Raw genomic sequence first — 18,884 nt, forward strand, 5'->3', positions numbered from 1 at the left:
TTATTCATCTAGGCTCCAGCAGACAGGATTCAGATTCAGCTCCTCTAAGTGCCAGGCCCAGCTATAGCCTGAGGCTCTCAAGGCAGAGATTTTATTGATGCTATAAGGAGTTTTATAGCTCATCTAATGTTGCTCATTAAGCGTGTATGCAACTAAAAAGGAAACTGGAGACTCTGCCACTATATGTGTGTATGGGTACAGAGTGAAAGTATTTGATGAGGAGGAATCAATAATAAAACCATTATTCAGGCATCTCAGCCTGCACTGCATTGAGTTGCACACCTTGATGGCCAGATAAAACAGGAGCACTGTGCCAGCTTCAGTAAACAGTGTGCCCATATGGGCAATTTTGTGAGGGAACAGATTGTCACAGCTACGTTTGACCTGGTTTAGAGCAATCGTGGCTCTCCCTTGGCACCATGGATGTGCTGTTGACATTTCAGCAGAGCTGCTTCAAAAAATAAGAGTGCCACTGTCAGAATAGCATAGACTTTTATAAATGAGAAGCAGTTTCTACATTTAAATCAAGCAACAAGCCCAGTGCTTTCCTCTCTCTCCGGTCAGAGCCACTTAAAGAGTCTGAGTGGGAAAGATCCACTGAATGGGACAAGTCCACTGAGAAGACAAGCCCAGACTTCAATATCTACTGTGTTAAGTTACTGTATACATGGGGTTGTGTTACTCATGCTTCAGGGAATTCCATCTGAAGCTCAGATTCAGTTCTCAGAGGCCCACACAGAGGCAGGTTATCACAGAAGAGGTGTCTGTGAGCTGGCTGAGTGGGGGTGGATGGTTCTGTACCTGCTTCTAGAAGGTGGCAAATGGGGAGTAACGGCCCACCTCACCTTAGCTTAATTTCTTAGCTGTCCAGGCCCTCAGCTTTGTGCCGTTTTTAGACAGGAGTGCATTTTGAAAATAGAAAGGGATACTGTGGTGAAGAAACTTCTGTGTGCGTTTTGGAAACACACCAGAGGGGTTCTTTGTGCCGTTAACACCGTATTGAAATGTTTACTTCTTTCAAGGATCTTTCTCCTTAGCTTAGTGTTGGAGAATAGCCTTGGCTTTCAGCTTACTTAGCCATGTATTTTTGTTGATTTTTTTTTTTTTTAACTGTTTTTCAGGCATTGGAAAAAATGTCATCTGTGACCGAACGGCGACTCCCCTGGATGCCTTTAGGATGATGACTGCGGCTCATTATTACCCAAAGCTGATGAGCATCATGGGGAATGTGTTGCGCTTCCTGCCTGCGTTCGTGAAGATGAAGCAGCTGATTCAGGAGGGTTACGTAGGGGAGCTGCTGGTGTGCGAGGTGCAGGTTCACAGCGGGAGCCTGCTAGGCAAGAAGTACAACTGGAGCTGTGATGACCTGATGGGAGGTGGAGGCTTGCACTCTGTTGGCACCTATATCATTGACCTCCTGACCTTCCTCACCAGCCAGAAGGCTGTGAAAGTGCACGGGTTGCTCAAGACCTTTGTGAAGCAGACAGACCACATCAAGGGGATACGGCAGATCACCAGTGACGACTTCTGTACGTTTCAGATGGTGTTGGAAGGCGGCGTGTGCTGCACTGTGACGCTCAACTTCAACGTCCCAGGGGAGTTCAAACAAGACATTATTGTGGTGGGTTCAGCAGGGCGGCTGACTGTAATAGGCACTGATCTCTATGGACAGAGCAACAGCTCTCCTCAGCGGGAGCTCCTTCTAAAGGACTCCACACCAGTCAGCAACTCCTTACTTCCGGAGAAAGCCTTCAGTGACATCCCTTCCCCCTACCTCCGGGGCACCATTAAGATGGTTCAAGCTGTCAGGCAGGCATTTGAGGATCAGGATGACAGGAGGACCTGGGACGGGAGGCCCCTTACGATGGCTGCCACTTTTGACGACTGTCTGTATGCCCTGTGTGTTGTGGACACCATTAAAAAGTCCAACCAGCTGGGGGAGTGGCAGAACATTTCAATCATGACCGAGGAGCCGGAACTGAGCCCGGCATATTTAATCAGCGAAGCCATGCGGAAGAGCAGGATGTCTCTGTACTGCTAGCTCCTCTCTGCTCCTAGGAAAGAATAGGAACCAGACAGCTCTTGTAGGAAATGGTAATTCAGACCCTGTGAAGGGTTTGGGCATCTTAGAAACAGCTGAGGATACAGGAGAAGGAAATACGGTGTGTGGATCAACTAAATCTGTTGGTGGCTAAATGCCAAAATGATAAGGTCCTCTGAAATGCCCCAAAACAGATAGGAGATTGAAGAGCTGACATAACGTAACTGTTTTGGTAACAGTATTAGCTGGCTGATGGGAAAGAGATATCATGGACTCACCTCCTGCTTGCAGGTGCTTTAGATTATCCAATTGTGTTTACTGTGAAAGGTTGGGAAGATCCTTTTAGATTTTCCTTACCTACCAGAGGGCTGTGAAGGTACTGTCATGTCATTAAATTTTCTGTATTGTCTGGCATGTCTGACATGAATGGTTCCTACCATGACAGCTGACACCACCATGCTGTAGTACTACACCTCTGACCAACACACAGAATAATAGGACTTCGTGTGAAAGTGTCGTGTGATATGGAAAATCTCGGCAGCTCACTTTTCACACAGTTTGTTAGGAGGTTCTCTGTGTTGGTTTAACTAGTTGGGTTTTGTTTTGTTTTCTTGTTGGTTTTTTAGGGTTTTTTTTTTTGTTTTTTTTAAAGCACAGTTAAATAGGAGAATGTGTGGCTTTTAAAACAAAGCAGTCCTCAACCACAGTGCGTGCCCTGCTATTGGAAGAGGGTCTTCTGCGAGCTCCCAGTAGGCTTCAATGTTAACTGTGCAGATTTGTTGATCAAAATGGGTTGTGCAAAACTTTCATGGATGGCAAACGGCATGATGTACTAGTGATACTGGGTTTTATTATACAGCTGAACTCAGGCTAGTCTTATAGAGGTTTACACATAATTTCCTGTGTCTGGAACTGACTTTTGAGTGAATTCATTGCTCATTTTGGTGTTAGGTGGAAAACAGTAGAAATACAACCTGAAACTGATGCTCAGACAAGCAGTGTTCTTTTAAACCTTTGTGAACTCACACTTCAGAGATACACACTGACAATTAATTTGATACAGCTCAACCCAGAAGCTTTCACTTCCAAGTGCTGAGTGTGAGTGAAAAACAAAAGGAATGACAAAATTTCCTGTCCATTTCCAGGGGAAAAAATTAAATAAGACCCTCACCTCTTCACCTCCTTAAAGGCGCCAGCTACTGATACTGTAGTAATCGTTCCCTGTCATCAGGGCAGGGTGCATACTCCTTTAGTATGCTTGTCCTGTTCTTGTTAATATTTTAGATTGCAGTCTTGAAATAATATATTCTTTTGAGAATATATTCTTGAAAGAACGTAATGAAAGGCACATGACTTATCCCAGTGAACAGGGATACTGATATTCTGCATAAAGCTGCTCCAGTGCATATGTGTTTACAGTGCTACGTTGTCAGATAGGAAAAAAAAAGTAGAACACAAGCATATAGCACTAAATTATATCAAACTTGAGGAAAAAAACCTTTTCAGGGTTTTCTGTTAATTTTGACTAGGGGAAAGAAGAGAACATTTGAACGAGCGGTAAATAAGAGGAGAAAATATGATGCTATTTCTCCAGGCCATCACAGTAGTGTTGCCATTTTAGGTTGGAAAGAGAACGGTCAGAATAATTTATATTTTTTATTTAAAGCACTCAAAGTCCTGCTATTTTTAGAAGCACTAAGGTCTTCTCTAGGGCTTCTCCTACAAATTACTCTCTCTGACTGCTGTATGCTTCTGCCTGTCCTATGCCTAGTTCTAGAGCTTCATGTTTTTGAACAGGAAGGTGTCAATAGTGTGGTTCATCTCATCTGATTTGAGCCAGCTGAAAGTCAAGTGTCTTGTCCCGATCAGCTGTACAAGGACACAGTAGTCAATACAGAACAAGCTCTCCAAAGGCTGACTCAGTTCGTTCTAAGATGAATATAGAAGAAGATGCCTACTGGAAAGTCCTGTTCTTTGCAGAGAGTCCTGGCTTCTAAATTTTCAGATGGCTAAAGCTAGGAAACTTGACTCCCACCCCAAAATTATTAATGTGTGCTTGATTTCTGAAGAGTGTATGCGTAACCCTTCCTGAAACATTCCCCAAAGTGTAATAGTGTGACTGATGAAGGAATAATGTAATACTGCAGAACCGCACCCTAATGGAGAATTGTTTCTATCCATGTTGTTCTGCCAGTTCTAGCAACTGTCTCTGAGGTTGACTGCTTCTGCTAAGACCTCAGGCAAGCTTTTATCATTCCTTCTTGGAAGCAGCCCTTGACAAGTTTGGATGTTCTTCCTAAAACTGGATTTCTCTGAGAATTCCTGAGGTAGTATTTGTGCCAACAGGAACTTCCCATTGTAATTGTGGTATACCAAGCTATCCAGTTCCTGCCGTAAAAAGAACACAGAGAAATACAGAAGAGAGAGTTTGATCAAGAAATCATACCTCTTTCTCTCTCCTGAAAAATGGAATTAGCTCCAAGAGGATCAAGGGAGCTTACATATAGTAAGGCAAAAGCCTTTTATTGAAAACAGTGGCTAGTTCAACTCATGAATGCAAGCCCGATGGATAATTAACCATGTCCTGTTAAACATCATCCAAATCTGGAACTAAACATGGACCAAAATGTGTGTGAGTCTTGCTTCTTAGTGGTTTGGCAGCCATGCTGGAATTGCTGTTCAAGTCTTTGCACCTAGTTTTAGTTCACAGATGTTGGCAGTTTTTCCTGTCTGTATGTTCTTTTTTTTTTTTTTTTTTTGTATCTTTCTGGGTTTTGTGATGACAGCCTGAAGAAGCCCTGCAGTGAACAGCTCCAGGGGAGACACAGTGTGTAGGGACAGTACTACTGAGCTCAACCTTTCTGTCCTGGATCCAAAGGCTTAGCTGACGGGCATCATCTATCCACTGTGCAGACTTACTGATGCAGACAGTGCTGCTTAGCAGAAAGAAAATCTAATGCGTTAGTTCCATAGCCATCTGATGCTTGGATTAATACTGGCTTGCAAATGGGTTGCATCCTGTACAGCTCATTGTGCAACCAGAGTGCTGACCCCAGAGGGGCAGGCAGAATGACCAGGGCAGGGTGGGACCTCCTCTTCTGACAGCAATAGAGATCTTATGCTAGAATTAGGTGAAGTTGTTATCTAACTGGGATGGCAGCAGTAACTGCATACGTCCGGGATTGTATGTCCGTTTTTCCATTCTCTAGGAGGTGAAGGTGCTGTAGTGTCAAATGTAAAGATACTCATCTTCCACCTGGCTTAGAGGAGGAAGGAACTGGTTCATTTATAGAATCTGTATTACTATTCTGATAAATTGTTACTTTACAGTCGGATCTTTCTTGGCAGCATCAAGCCCTCTGCTCTTTTGGTACAGTTGAAAGTACATTGAATTGCCCTAAGTAGCCTCTGGAGTTCAGAGTGTGTTTAGGAATATTGGGCAGCAGACATGTGCTTGACTGAAGTCAGAAGTGGTACCACACCAGGAAACATTATTTGGAATTGCACTTTTAATGCTGTTCTTTAATGCTGTGCCACAAGTTTTGAGATGAATGCTGCTAGAATTGGTGCAGGCCTAATAGCCAAACTGTGGCTACTGCTGGAATTTACAGTAGCCCACATTGAGCTTGTTCATACACTAGGTAAGAAGTGGTCATTCCTCTTACACAGGGCTGCTGCTGGAGAGGCTCTTTCCTTTGCTATCAACTTGTGCACATAGGACACTGAACCTTGTGGTCTGTTGCCAAAGACAAGAAGAGCCAAAGGGTGAGCCCTTGTGAAATCTTCTGTTGCTCTGTAGGGGTCTGCTCCAATGGTCAGCTGAAAAACAATGTCATATTTTCCATGGGAATTGCACTGTGGTCTACAGCAAGGGTAGGGCAAGACTATGCTGTGCAACAGCAGGGCACAGATGACTCCTTCCATGGGTCTAAAGGGAGAGTGCTGACTGCAGGGAGTGACAAGAAAGTGTGCCTGCAGTCTGGTACCTATACGCTTGTGCCAACAGGGAGAATATGCTGGTTGTGTGCAGAGGGTGAGGGCTGAACCTCCTGAGGGTGACAGCAGCAGCCGCCTTGCTCCATCTCTGTGTTTGGGAGCCTGAGAAGGGACCCTGCCTTCTGGGAAGAAGTATCTGTTCTGTTCTCCTGCTAGATCCATGCACGTCCTCAGTGCTGAGTTCAGTCCTATGTAGAGGAATAAGAACTCTGCAAGAGCTTGGGGTTTCCTGTATCTAATATCGTGCATGTGTTAACTTAGTAGTACTTTAGCTGTGTAGTTAGAAAATGCCAAGTAGAGATGATACGCCCTTACCCATGCAGCCAGTATGGCAGAGAATCAGGGCATGCATAGGTGAGTTTAGGCTCAGGATGGGCTGCTGTGGAGTTCATCCTTTGCTTTGGCTGAAAGCATGAGAAATTCCTGCCCAGCCAGCATAAGGCAATCAGAGGCACTCTCCACTTTGTGCTTAGTGTTTCCTTCTTTAGAATATCTTTCAAATCAGTGACTGTGCAAGTCAACAGCTGTCCTGGAAGTTCAGCCATTCAAAAAAAGGGAAGTTTTTTCTGCTGTGTGTGGTCACAGCACAAGGACAATTAAGTTCCTCTGTTACCTTGTTTATTTCTGTGTCCATACAAATGTGGAAAAGACCCAGACAATTTAAAATTACTCATTTATCTACCAAAAAAAGCGCATATTTTATTAATGGGGAAAGGTAAACATGGTATCTTGATGTTGTTCCTTGCAGAGCTTCAGAAATTACTGAAGACAGAATTTGTTGTTGCTGGAATTTTTATATTTGACTTTTGTCTATGGCCTTCAATTTAAAATGTTGCACATTATGAGGTCAATTCAATGTTAAGTTCTGTATTTACAAGGGTTTAAAAGTACCCAGCAGACTTCTGTCATCCCCTTTGTGAAGTTGCAGTGGCCCAGTGATGGACCCTTAAGTACATATGCACTGGACTCTTTGACCTCTGAAGGGGACTCTGGATATCTAGGACTTGTTGAGAAGTGGTAGGATTATTCAGGACAGCAGTTTCTTGTTGTTGTTGTTGTTGAAGTTGTTACTTGTGGGGAGCAAAGTCTGTAAATTTTAGAGATGAAGTATGACTGAATAATAATTGGCAGTCTTGTCTGCTTTAAAACCTACTCTCTCTTTGAGCTGCTGGATGAAGTTTGTCCAATAAAAACAATTTCCCCTTAACAATAACTGCCCACTTCCATTTGCTCACAAAAAGAACAAATTTTAAGTAAATGGGACTATACATAATGCTGCATTCATGAACTAATGTCATAACCTCATGACTTACTGAGTGCATGAAGCCAGAGCCCAGGCAAGAAATAACTAACTTTTCAAAGCTGCCAAATTGAAGCCTTGGGGTTGGGGAATGAAGGGTATCAGCTTAGGTCAAACTGAAATAGCTTTTATTCAGCATTTTCAAGTTAAATGAATAAACAGAATGGCTATGGTCAATCTAAAACTGAACACAAAACATGTTTGTAGAAGATCACTTAAGTTTTTTCTTTCAGGATTAAGTTCCATTTTTAAAGACTGCTGTTTTGAAATGAAAAGGTTAAAAAAAGCCATCTTTCATTATGTCTTGTATGAAATTAACTGTTTGGGGTTGGGTGTGGGTTTTTGCTTGGGTTTTTTTTGTTTTGGTTTGTTGGTTTAAGTTCATACTTTAAAAAATCCCATCCATTAGGTTTAGAATCATAGAATTGTTCAAAGGCGTTCAGTGAATTCAGCTGTCCTTGGGCAGGTTTGGCTCTGAACCTGCAGCTCACAGTTTCGTGCAGTGACCCCGCTTCTAGCGTCTGAATTTGGCCATCTGGGTTTCATTTGTGTCTTCTCGTGGCAGTGGGAAAACTAGTTCATTACATGGAGGTGGCTACAGATAATCAAGATACGTTTTGCAGCAGTGCCAGTCATCGTCTTGAAAAGCACTTAGTTCTGTTAATTTGTTTACCATCGTTATTTATGACCTTCCAGCCATGTGCTGTCTGTGACTTCATTTTCGTTTTACACCACCTGTCAGACTCGCTTCCCTCCTCTTTCTGTTTCTCATTCCACAGCAAGCTGCGAGGCGAGTCTCCCTTGTTTCCCGCTGAGCTTGCGCTCAGTCTGTGTTACACATGGCATACAGGGTGCCTAACCTACAACTTGAAGTAACTTTTAACAGAGATTCATTAAAGAGTATGTCAACATCACAACTGCTCAAGAACATGGCATAGCGAATGCTTGGCCAGGGCAGGAATCAAAGCTCCCTGCTATGCTGTGTTTCACAAGCAACGCTCAGTGTTTCTCTCTGTACTGGTTTTATTTGATTTTGAAAATGAGAATATGTCAGTTTGTTGCTGTGTCAATATTAAGTATATATTTATTGTTTTTCAGACATACATACATATATATAAATGCTATATATATAATGTCAACGCATGGACATATGTACAGTAGATATTTTAAAGAGCTATTTATCAAGAAAAGTTAAGTGTTATAAGTAAACAGAGTTTATATTTTATATATTATGTAGATAGCAAAAAAAAAGTGGTTAAATTATAGTAGGACTTTGGGGGTGGGGTTGGAGAAATGGGCATGGGCTGGTTCTAGCATTTTAAATAGCCAAACTACTTTGTACGGAAGCTGCCTGCTGTGCCTCTCGGCTGCAATATCTGTTTGTTTCTTCTTCTGGAAGATGATGTGCATTGTTACTTTTACATTGCTTGGGGAATGTAGTTAGTTTATTCTCAGCCAATTGGTATGTGCTGCTTAAAACATGGTTTCCTGCTGTTCTGCATATTTGCATTGATGGAATAAAAGGATCTTAAGTGGCAAATAAAGACGTAAAAGGATGTGATCTCTCTCAGCTGTCTGTTGTTTTTCCCCACAGTTGTATTTCTGGGGGAGGCAGTAACCATCACCTTTGGTTTCTGGCTTGCCTGTTAAGTTCAGCACATCTGAGTAAAATACATTGGCTTTGTGTTTGGGGGTGGGGATTGTGACAGAAGGAGAGAAGTTTTAACAGAAAACTATTGAGAGGTCATGACAAGGGCTGAACTAACACCTGCTGGAGTGATGTGTCCTGAGGCCTTTCTCATGGATTTCCTTTTTCTCCTGAATCCTTTCTTTTCTCCTTTCTCCAGTACAGCCTAGAGATCCTCCTCCTACCTTCTCACCGGTGTCCTGGGTGGGATACCTTTTTTGCCTTCTCTGTCCTCATCTCCCTCCACCCACTTCCATGTCCCTGCCTGATCCTTGGTCCCACCCACCAGGAGCTGTCGAGTCTTTCCGCTCAACCTGGTGTTCCTTTCCTCCCTTGTATGGGGTTGTATTATCAGCCTAGTAAGGCGCTTGTCACTCTAGCCCCTCTGACACTGGAGAAAACCTCACTTGAGTAAAAAGCAGAAGATAGTATGCAGCAGTGGTAAATTCTAGGCTCTCAGGAAAGATTTGTTGCCTCTGTGATTGATGTGTCAAAAGGATAGAGCAGTTCCTGTGTTGCTTTTTCTATTTTACAGCAGAGCACACAGAAAGATGTTTGATTCTGTTTCTGTCAGTGCTCACTCATTTCCCAGGCATAAAAAAGTACAGCAAATCTGAGGCAGACATCTGTGAGGGGATGCGAAATCATCACTTTAAATGCATACTCCCCTCAGACCACGCAATCTTGACAAGTGAACTGTGTATTTTTCATATATATGCATGAAAATTAACAGTGGGTATATTGTTTGCTTCATTCCAGAAATGCAGCATTTTAGCAATTTCTACTAATGCCATTGCAACTATCAAAGTCATGCCAATGTTTATATATACTTAAAATACATTTTTATCAGTTTTAATACATTATTCTCTTATGCTAAATAGGAGAAAAGCACAAGCCAAGGGAGAATCAGGGCCCAGGTCTTCAGGAATTATACTTTAATGTTTGCCTTGCCCTCATGAGCAAATGTAGTGTAACCTTGCTCAGGTTTCCAGCTCACTGTCTCCAACTAATTAATTAGGCACTGAAATAAAATAGGGACACATTTTATGCTATATCCTTTCCCATCAACTTCACAGTAAACCAAGGCCTGCTTCTCTTTCAAAGTTTAAAACATAGGAATCTTTGGAAAACAGCACTTAGGGGAGCAATTACTGTGAAAGAGTGTTGGGAATACAGAGGGATTATTGGTACAGTTACAGCACACAATGTATAACTGTATAGGTAAGTGCAAATGAAAGACCAAGTATAAACATTCCACACTAATGAGCCTACATAAATGCTAAGGTAAACATTTTCAAACGTGGGGCAGCAGAATGGGACACTGAAGTGTAGATTTATGAACCCAAGTAAGAGTTCTGCTTATAAAACAAACTGCAAAAATGTGGGTAAGGGGAAAAACTCCCTTGCCATTTGCTGTAATTTTTGAAGAAACAAGGCTTCCACGGCTCCCCTGGCTTGCTCTGCTACTTTGTGGAGTCCCTGTTGATTAGCAGCTATGTAGTGAAAACAATGGGTGGCTTGTAGCCATAAGTATTAATCAGAAGAATGCTAAATGCATTGCATTGTTCTCTTCAGGAATGAAGAGTTTGCTGGGGCAGGAGTTATTAAAAAGTGCTGCCATACCAAAGAGAAGATGCACTTCATGCTTTTCTCACTGATTCCTGTCAGGCAACGGAAAGCTGCGGAGCTCTTTGTGTTGCTGAGGTACCAGTGGAAAACTCACATTTCAGAGTGAACACACATGATGCACAGAATAACAGGGCTACTTGCCCCATGTCATACTCCGGAACTGTGGGATAGGTGACAGGTCTGGTGTCACTGAGGGTTACTTGCTGTGGATGGAAATTTCCTCTTTCCACGTTGAACATGGTGGCTGCAGCAATGACTGGTACAGGCACACCGGCCTGAGCAGGCCAAGCAAGAGGCACCAGGCTGCTGCTGGGCTGCAGTAGCCATCCCCCCTGGCTCCAGCCCCATGAAAGGCTGCTCTAGGAAGAGCCAGCACTGTCTCACCCCCATTTGAACTGCTCTCTGCATATGTTGCCCTCTGTAACGTGTTTTCCACTTGGGGGTGCTTTGAGTAGTGAATTTAGCACCTCAAACCTTGCTGTGGCACCGCATCTTTGCTTTAAAATGAGTAATTGCAGCTTCACAAGCAGTTCCTGAGGGAAGAGGCAGGGCTGATGGCAAGTGCAGGCACTGATCCTTACTCTTGTCTCTGACTGCTGTGCTGCCTTCCCTGAGTATGGGCACTGGGGAGTGTGTGCAGCCACCAGGTTAACGTGATCATGGACTTAGCTGAAAATTAACAACGTGGGTTTTTTACTAAGTTAGTTTTCAGGCAGATCAGTTCCCTGATCTGAGTCATTGTCGACAGCAGTTTATGCCAGATCACTGTAATAGCAGAATGTAAATAGAAACCAGGTCTGCTGACTGCCAGAAATGTGTTTTATATTGGATCAAAGAGTTGGTAGAATAACTGTGGAATAATAAACAGGACTAAAAAAGGAAATGGGTAGAGGAAACCAATTTTAGGTTCTGCATTTCCATACAAAAGGATATACATGTAAGCAAATGTTTCTCAAGAAACTGGAGGCCCCCTTCCTGCCAAAGTGTATATAGAGATTCTCAGAGAAGCCTTTCAGCATTTGCTTCAGTCTGTTCTAGTAACTCTGCCTTTCACAGTTAATCACATCTTGCAAACTAAAGGCTTTTGCAGAAATTATCATATCCCATCCAGGCAATGACAACGGGCTCTGAATGCAACTGGCTTTGTCACTTGTGCAAGTAAGTTTTACATGGCATTTCAGTCAAACCTGAAAAAGCTTAGACCTGCATTTCAGACTTTGAGAATGCAGAGACAGTTGGAAATGGTACTTGATGTGTGGCACAATGCATTTTCCTTGGTGGCTTTTTTTCCCCACTGCTATCCCTAAATTGCTAGATGTTAACATTTCTTTTCAGTGGTAGTAGTTGGTATACCTTCTGGAAGTATCTGTGATGAAAAGAAGCCTTACAGCACCTGCGACAAGCTCTCCGGCTCAGGAAGGAAGGTAATCAGAAAGAGAATGAATGTCAGATCTGGGATAAAAAGCAGATTCCTGAGACACAAGAACATTCCTGGGCTCTGACAATCGACTCGCTATCCTGTTTCTATGTTAGAAATGTCCTAAGCATGGATTTTGGCTTAGATCAACTTACGATCTTCCATATCTGTTCTGTGGCACAGTTAGGAAGTTAGCATGCAGCAGAGTCTATTCCCACCAAGCAAGCTGCTTGCAACCACCCTATTTTGGAGATTATGAAGTTAATAATAGGGCCACGGCTGTTCTGTGCCAATTGGCTTTATTGGCAGAGTGTGATCCTGGGCGCTTCACCTGAGAGTTGAGGACTGATCAGCAGAATGGAAGGATGCTGAATTACAAAACTAGTGTGTTAAAAAATGAGGCTATCTCTGTCCCACTGCAAGAAAATTCTGGTATAAACTGTGCCAAGCTCATTCAGCACAACATTTTTAGTTAAAATGGACTATTTTCCCATTTACTTTTCTATGCCTTTTGCTTGCAGTTCCAAGACAGCAGAAACAGCTTTCTGGGGGCCACCCTGCCCTTTTGTCTACAGACCTTGCTAGCTGAGAACAATTCCGGTTGTTTAGGCCTACAGTAGGACCAGGGCCTCTATCAAGAAGAATCATACAGTCAAGTAGGTTGGAAAAGACCTTCAAGATCATCAAGCCCAACTGCTACCCAATGACTGCCAAGTCCACCACTAAACCATGAGCCTCATCTACATGAACACTTCAAGGGATGGTGATTCCATCAGTTCCCTGGGCGGCTTGTTCCAATGCCTGACTACCCTTTCAGTGAAGAAGTGTTTCCTATCAGGCCTAACACTGTTTAACACAACCACTTCAACTGCAGCAGGTGTGGGTACATCATCGTGGGACTGAATCACTTGCTGAACTGACAAAGCTCACAGCTACCCACCCACATTTGGCACGCTTTGTCAGTACTGCTTCACACGCACATGAAGTGCTTTAGAAAGATTAACAAAATCCCACAAAATGAGCTGTTGTGATTATTCCCATTTTGAAGCTGGCAAGGTGGAGGCTGAGGTAAAGTTGGTCACATCACTCTCAAATGAATTTATCTTTCCTCTGAATTTCCTAGTTGGATTATTAGGTTTTCCCTCTCCCAGTGGCTGAACCCATCACTAAAAATGTCAATGTCAGAGGGCCCTCCAAAAGTCTAAGATGATACAAATGTCTCATTCCAGAACAGGTACAAGCACAAGTCTTTATGGAATTTCAGTTTACTTGGAAATACTCTTACAAAAAAAGTAATTTTTAAAAATATTTTCTTATTTACTTGTAGCTTCTAACCTTTTTTTTTTCTTTTAAAATGCGGCTTTTGGTAGGATTTTCCTCTTTATAGACTAAGTGGTCTGAATTATTTTAGCTTTAAAAAATTATTTAAAACCTGTAGTGCTGGAAGATTTTAACTTACATCCTATTATATTTATATATACATATATTTGTGTTTATAGTAGGCCTCACTGGCTTTACAAAGGAGGTACATGCCATTATGTTCACCTTGTCTTTCGGAAAACTAGAGACAGAATTGCAAACTGTGCTGCCCAAGGTCATGCAGAGCAAGTCCATGACAGCCAGATATGAAATCTGAAATCCTGCTACTTTAATTTCTAGTTCCCTTTATAGGTCTTAAAGCTAATACAATTCTCATTCATTATAACTAATATAGTCATATGTAATTAATGTCTAATATGCTGCTGTAGTTTGTGAATGTTAAATTAGCCAGTGCTGTCTGCACAGTCTAAGTTCAAATTCTTCAGCTGAGAAAAGCGCTATCAACACAAAAGCCAATACTGAAAGCTTTACCTATGTGAATTCATTCTGAGTAATTCCATTTATGGAGGGGGAAGTGAGAGGCACTGCACTCTTCATGCATTGATTTTAAAACCAAGCTGGTAAAATTAGCACCAGATCTACGTGCTGGCCAGAAGATCGTTAAAATAACCAAACCAATCGGCCTGAAGAAGTCCAAATCAGCACAAAACTGCACTTCTGTTACATGTTTCAAGTTCACACTGCTCAGCGTGGCATGGATTTCTGGCCCCAAACCCTTCAGAGAACATTGCTTCCAGGTCTTACCAGCAAATTCTCAATGGTAATGGCTGCAAATCATTAAGTGAAGAAGTAAATGATAATCATCCTAGTGTAAATCGAGAATTTACGAGGTAAATAGTTCTATGATTTTCATAGCTTTCCATTATTCTGTACATCAGTGACCAGAAAGCAGGACATCGACAGTACCTTTACCAGCTATAGGAATGAAAAGTCTGACAGAAAATCAGGAGAGAGGTGGAAACTACTTTGTCCTATCACAAAATAAACATCAATTTGCCATTCCAGCTTAACAGCTTGTCTTCATCTATTAAAACAAGTCTCCAAGCCATGACTGATATAATTTAGAGTCATTAATTAGTTGCTGTTCTATCCTTTAAATCAATCTGCTAGCAAAGCCCCCTGAGCTTCACCAAGATCAAAAGCCTGCTCATGTACGAGGCTCCCCCTCCCCTTTGGTAGGCAGTCTTTCTGAAAGGAGGTGATTAAGTGACAAATTATTATTTGGAGGTACAAGTGCTGTGTCTGCTGTGTTGCTTTGGTTGGATCTGATCCTTTCACCCTTACATTACTGTTCCAAGTGAAGCCCTTGGGCTCTTGTCTTTGAGCCTAGGGAGCAGGTCGGAGCTATGAAATCATTTCCATGGCCAAATGTACAAGCAGATAGCTGGGTTCCATTCTCGGGACAGGTCCTGGCTGAGGAGGGTGGCAATGGCAAGCAAAGCCTGACTGACTTCTGCAGTCCTGGTTGTTGAAATGATGCCCTGAAAGCTTCGCTCAGCTAGGCTCGCTTTAGAGGATGTCTGGTTCAAATATGCCCTGACTACTTGGTTCAAATGAGAGAGAATATTGGTTCAAATACCCCCTGAAGGGACTGAAACAAACCATCTCCATCCTAGGTCACAAGACTCAAGCAGAGTAAAATTCACGGCATGTACTCCTGCACTGTGCAGTTTGCCCCGGCCCTAAAGTTTTGGGGATACTTGGTTGAGCAAGGAACATGGAATCTACCTACCACATCCAGCTTGTGGCCTTGAATTAGCTTCTGGACACATCTATGGCTCTGATACAAGGACGAATATTGCAAAGACTGAAATCCCTTCCTAATTCCTACTTGCTCTCTCATTGTGTGGCAGACACCTTCATATTGCTATAATTTTTGCTCCATCTCTAACCACATATAGTGATCGTAATAACTATACCTCATCAACATACCAAGTTTCTTGTTTAGGATTTTCAAGGTGTATAATTGAATTTTCACGCTGCCCTTAATCTGACTGAACTTTGTCTTGTCACCCTATTGTCACTTCTCAATTAACAAATCTGAGGTGAGATTATTTTGGGCTATTTATTAATTACTGTGTAATGCCCCAAATATGCCATGCTCACTGGCAGCACAAAGCATGTTTCTGGTGCTATTTAAAAACTTGCAAGTGTTTTTCAGACAAAACCATCAATCTTATCCTTAACACAGCCACTATTCAGGTTGGTAGAAGAGTAATTAGGGCAGGCACAGTTGATTGATACCTGAGCTTAAGCAACAAATTGAAGTTATGACTAGAATCCATAGGACATTATCCTTAAAAATCACTAACAGAATCTTAAATCTATTCCCTTTACATTTGCAGCAAGCAACTGCAATCTGTTATTTTCTTTGTAATTGTCTTGCAGTTTCTGTATACCTCTGCAGACAAAAGCATGTCACCTCTGAAGCACTCTCATTCTCTAGCAGGATAAAGAAACAAAGTAGGACACATCTGAACTCAGCCTTCCAGATTCAGCTGCTCCTTACGTTGTTTTCAGCTCCATAAGCCTTTTCCTTGCTGTCATTTGGGGATGCGTATTCATGATTACAGAGACAGTGTTTGGTCTGCTTGGAGACAGACCTGCCTCTTGTGCTGCCATGCTAAAATGAAAGGCTGAATTCCCTTTTGCTGCCAAACAGTTTTATGATATTTTTATTGCCCCAGAGCACTAACTTTTTTTCCATCTCATTTCAACAAGGGATTAAGTTGTGAACATTTATAGCTACGTTTGCATTCTTCTCTCAGGTAAAATATAAAATGCGGAGTGATGCTGTTTTGTGCAGGAAATGGAGGCAAGCTTTTCTAGATCTGCCGATGTTCACAATGAGAAGGTTATGTGAATGTGTAAGTAAATTGTCCTTTCCATTAGCTCAGATCTTCTCACAATCCAGCATTATTCATGCTTCTGAAGAAACAGGAGATGGTATCTTAGAAAAGCTGAAGTGATGGAACTTGCAACTCAAGTAATTTCCTATAGCAACAGGAGCAAGGGATGGTGCATTAGCAGGCCAAAAGTAGATACTGCTTTTGAGATGCTGTGAATATATTGTGTCTTTTAAACAAAAAAGTGCATCTTCTGTCAGTTCAATGCAAATGAAACCCACCTGAAAATGGCGTTTATTTTTTTGTATGTTACGTCTATTATAATTCCATGCAAATATAGACTTTCATGCTGTGTAAAATTGCCATTTCGTTGCTTTGGATTTTCAACTTCTTTTGATGTTCACACAACAAAGTGCACTTCTGATCATCATCTGTAACTCCACTGATAAATCATACAGGAGAGACCGATGCCTAAAGACTTTCGAAGAGCTGTAATATTCAGCAGCACATCACTCCCATGAAATTATTGCAGCTTTAATAGCGAAAGCATTGGTTTTCAAGAAGAACCATGGAGACAATGCAGTTCATATTTTGCAACAAAAAAGCATTAACAATGCCTGTTTAGCTTTCTTCTCATGTGTCTGTCAGTGATTAATTCACTTGTGCAATATAAACACATCACTGCAAACTGCAAACACAGTAATACTCAAAAGTCACAGATAAAAATGAGAGATGCAGTATGCTAGCAGGGTACTAATCAGTTTGGCTCTGCTATCTCAGATAACCCCAAGCCAATTCCAAACCTGTTTCCCTTTTATCTTTTATGTGTTTTACCTTTTCTGATGTGCAGTTTAAAAAATTCAGTGATTAGGTTATCAGAGTTTGGACAGATGCCCAGGAAGGTATTACTGATCAACACGGTATTAATCAACCAATTTTACTATAAACACGGTCCTCCACTTTGCTGATTGACACTTGCAGATATTCATGATGAAATTCTGCTTTCTTTTACAGTGCCAAAAAAGAGATTCTATCAATAGGCATGAAGGTACTTTATGTCCATAGACAAAGGAAAATACAGTCATTATTCGGCTTATAAAAATGTGAACCCACTTAAATGAAATACTTAGGTAATGACTCACCTGTGTGCTTTACACCACCATTTTACAGCATATAGAGTCATTTAGCTAGTTTCAGTGCAGGTGGATGTAAAAAGGCAATACATGAAATAAGGCTGATAAAGTAAGGAAGTCCACCTCTGTGCATGGCTATCTTTCAAAAAAAAAAGGGGTCAGCCATCTTTGTTTCACTGCGTCACCACATAATAATCATGGCAGTCATTAGCTCAAATGATGCTTTTAATTTCCTTTACATTTTGAAAAGTCCCATTTTTTAAATTTTCCACTAACCTAAATATAATGCTGGTACTCATTTCCAACTGACTTTGGATGGGATCCCACTACAACCTATTATCTATACGGTGGAATCTGTTTACAGATAGCATTAAGAAAATCTGTGTGTATAATTAATGTCACTAAGAATCTTCCTATATGTGGGGTTTTGAAAATTTACGAGGGGGCCACATTCATGTGATTGTATTTCAGGGCAGCTATTGTTTTTATGCTGTATTTTTATGCAGCTAAATCTTTGAGACCCTAATTTTGATTAGGAACTTTTAGCAATGCCGTGATTGCTAAGTAATACAGTGCAAACCCATAGCACAATGTCTGATGGCTCAACTGCTTCAAATATTTTTCTGCATCTGCTGTACCATGAATTAGTGCTAAAATAAACTGTGCTAACTTCAGCCTTTCTTAAAGCACCACTGTAGCTGTGTAATACATCTTGAAAAGGCCAAAAATTATTTAACTAAAAATTACAGAGATTTGATTGAATTTCAGTAGCCGTTTTCTGAACCTTGTGATACCGGTGAGCTTCCAACAGCACCAAGCAGATCTTACCCAGAGACAAGTGCCATCTATCGATACAAAAGGTGTATTTGAGTTCAAGAAGCCAAAAATGACCAAAAATGGCCCCAGCCTGCCACCTGCTGCTGTACAGAATTACTTCAAGAAACGTTTTTGCTAGGCTTTGCACTGACTCAACAAAAACACTCCTGTGTGAACCAGGTTTAACAAAAGCCTGCCCCTTCTACAACAGTGTGCTTTGGCATTTCAAAAGTGTTGGGCAAGATTAAAATAATGGGAATGTTCTATGCATTTGAAAATACAGCACTTAACCTAAGATGCTGTCTTGGAGGGCTCTAGTACTTTGAAGTCCTGGTGTTGCTAAGTCAGATGCCTGGTGGGGTTTGTGCAAGTTTCTGCTCCTGTAAGGGGGGCTGTGTGCTGAAAACTCAGCTCTTACTAAAAGCAGCTGCCTGGTGCTTGCAATTGTATGGTTAAAGGCTGGCAAGATCTCACACATGTGAATAAAAACCTCACTAACAACTAAAAAAACCCAAACCAACCCAAACTCCATCCACGTATGAACCCACACTATTACTTTGACATCGCATGGTTTTGGCAGCACAGGTTGATTTTTGAATGTTGGCTTCCAACAGCGAGATCTAGGTCGCTTATTGGTTT

General features: G+C 41.7%; 1 protein-coding gene across 1 annotated transcript in view; it reads left to right on the forward strand.

Moving 5' to 3' along the window:
* The window catches only part of GFOD1 (Gfo/Idh/MocA-like oxidoreductase domain containing 1), a 75,923-nt gene extending 67,025 nt beyond the window's left edge, over positions 1-8,898 (forward strand). Inside the window, exon 2 of the mRNA XM_065667328.1 lies at positions 1,122-8,898. Within this exon, the coding sequence (XP_065523400.1) occupies positions 1,122-2,041 (920 nt within the window). The 3' untranslated portion in view covers positions 2,042-8,898. The remainder of the gene's footprint in view (positions 1-1,121) is intronic.
* The last annotated feature ends 9,986 nt before the right edge of the window (positions 8,899-18,884 follow it).

Source organism: Lathamus discolor, chromosome 2 (assembly GCF_037157495.1).
Source record: "Lathamus discolor isolate bLatDis1 chromosome 2, bLatDis1.hap1, whole genome shotgun sequence".
NCBI lineage: Eukaryota > Metazoa > Chordata > Aves > Psittaciformes > Psittacidae > Lathamus > Lathamus discolor.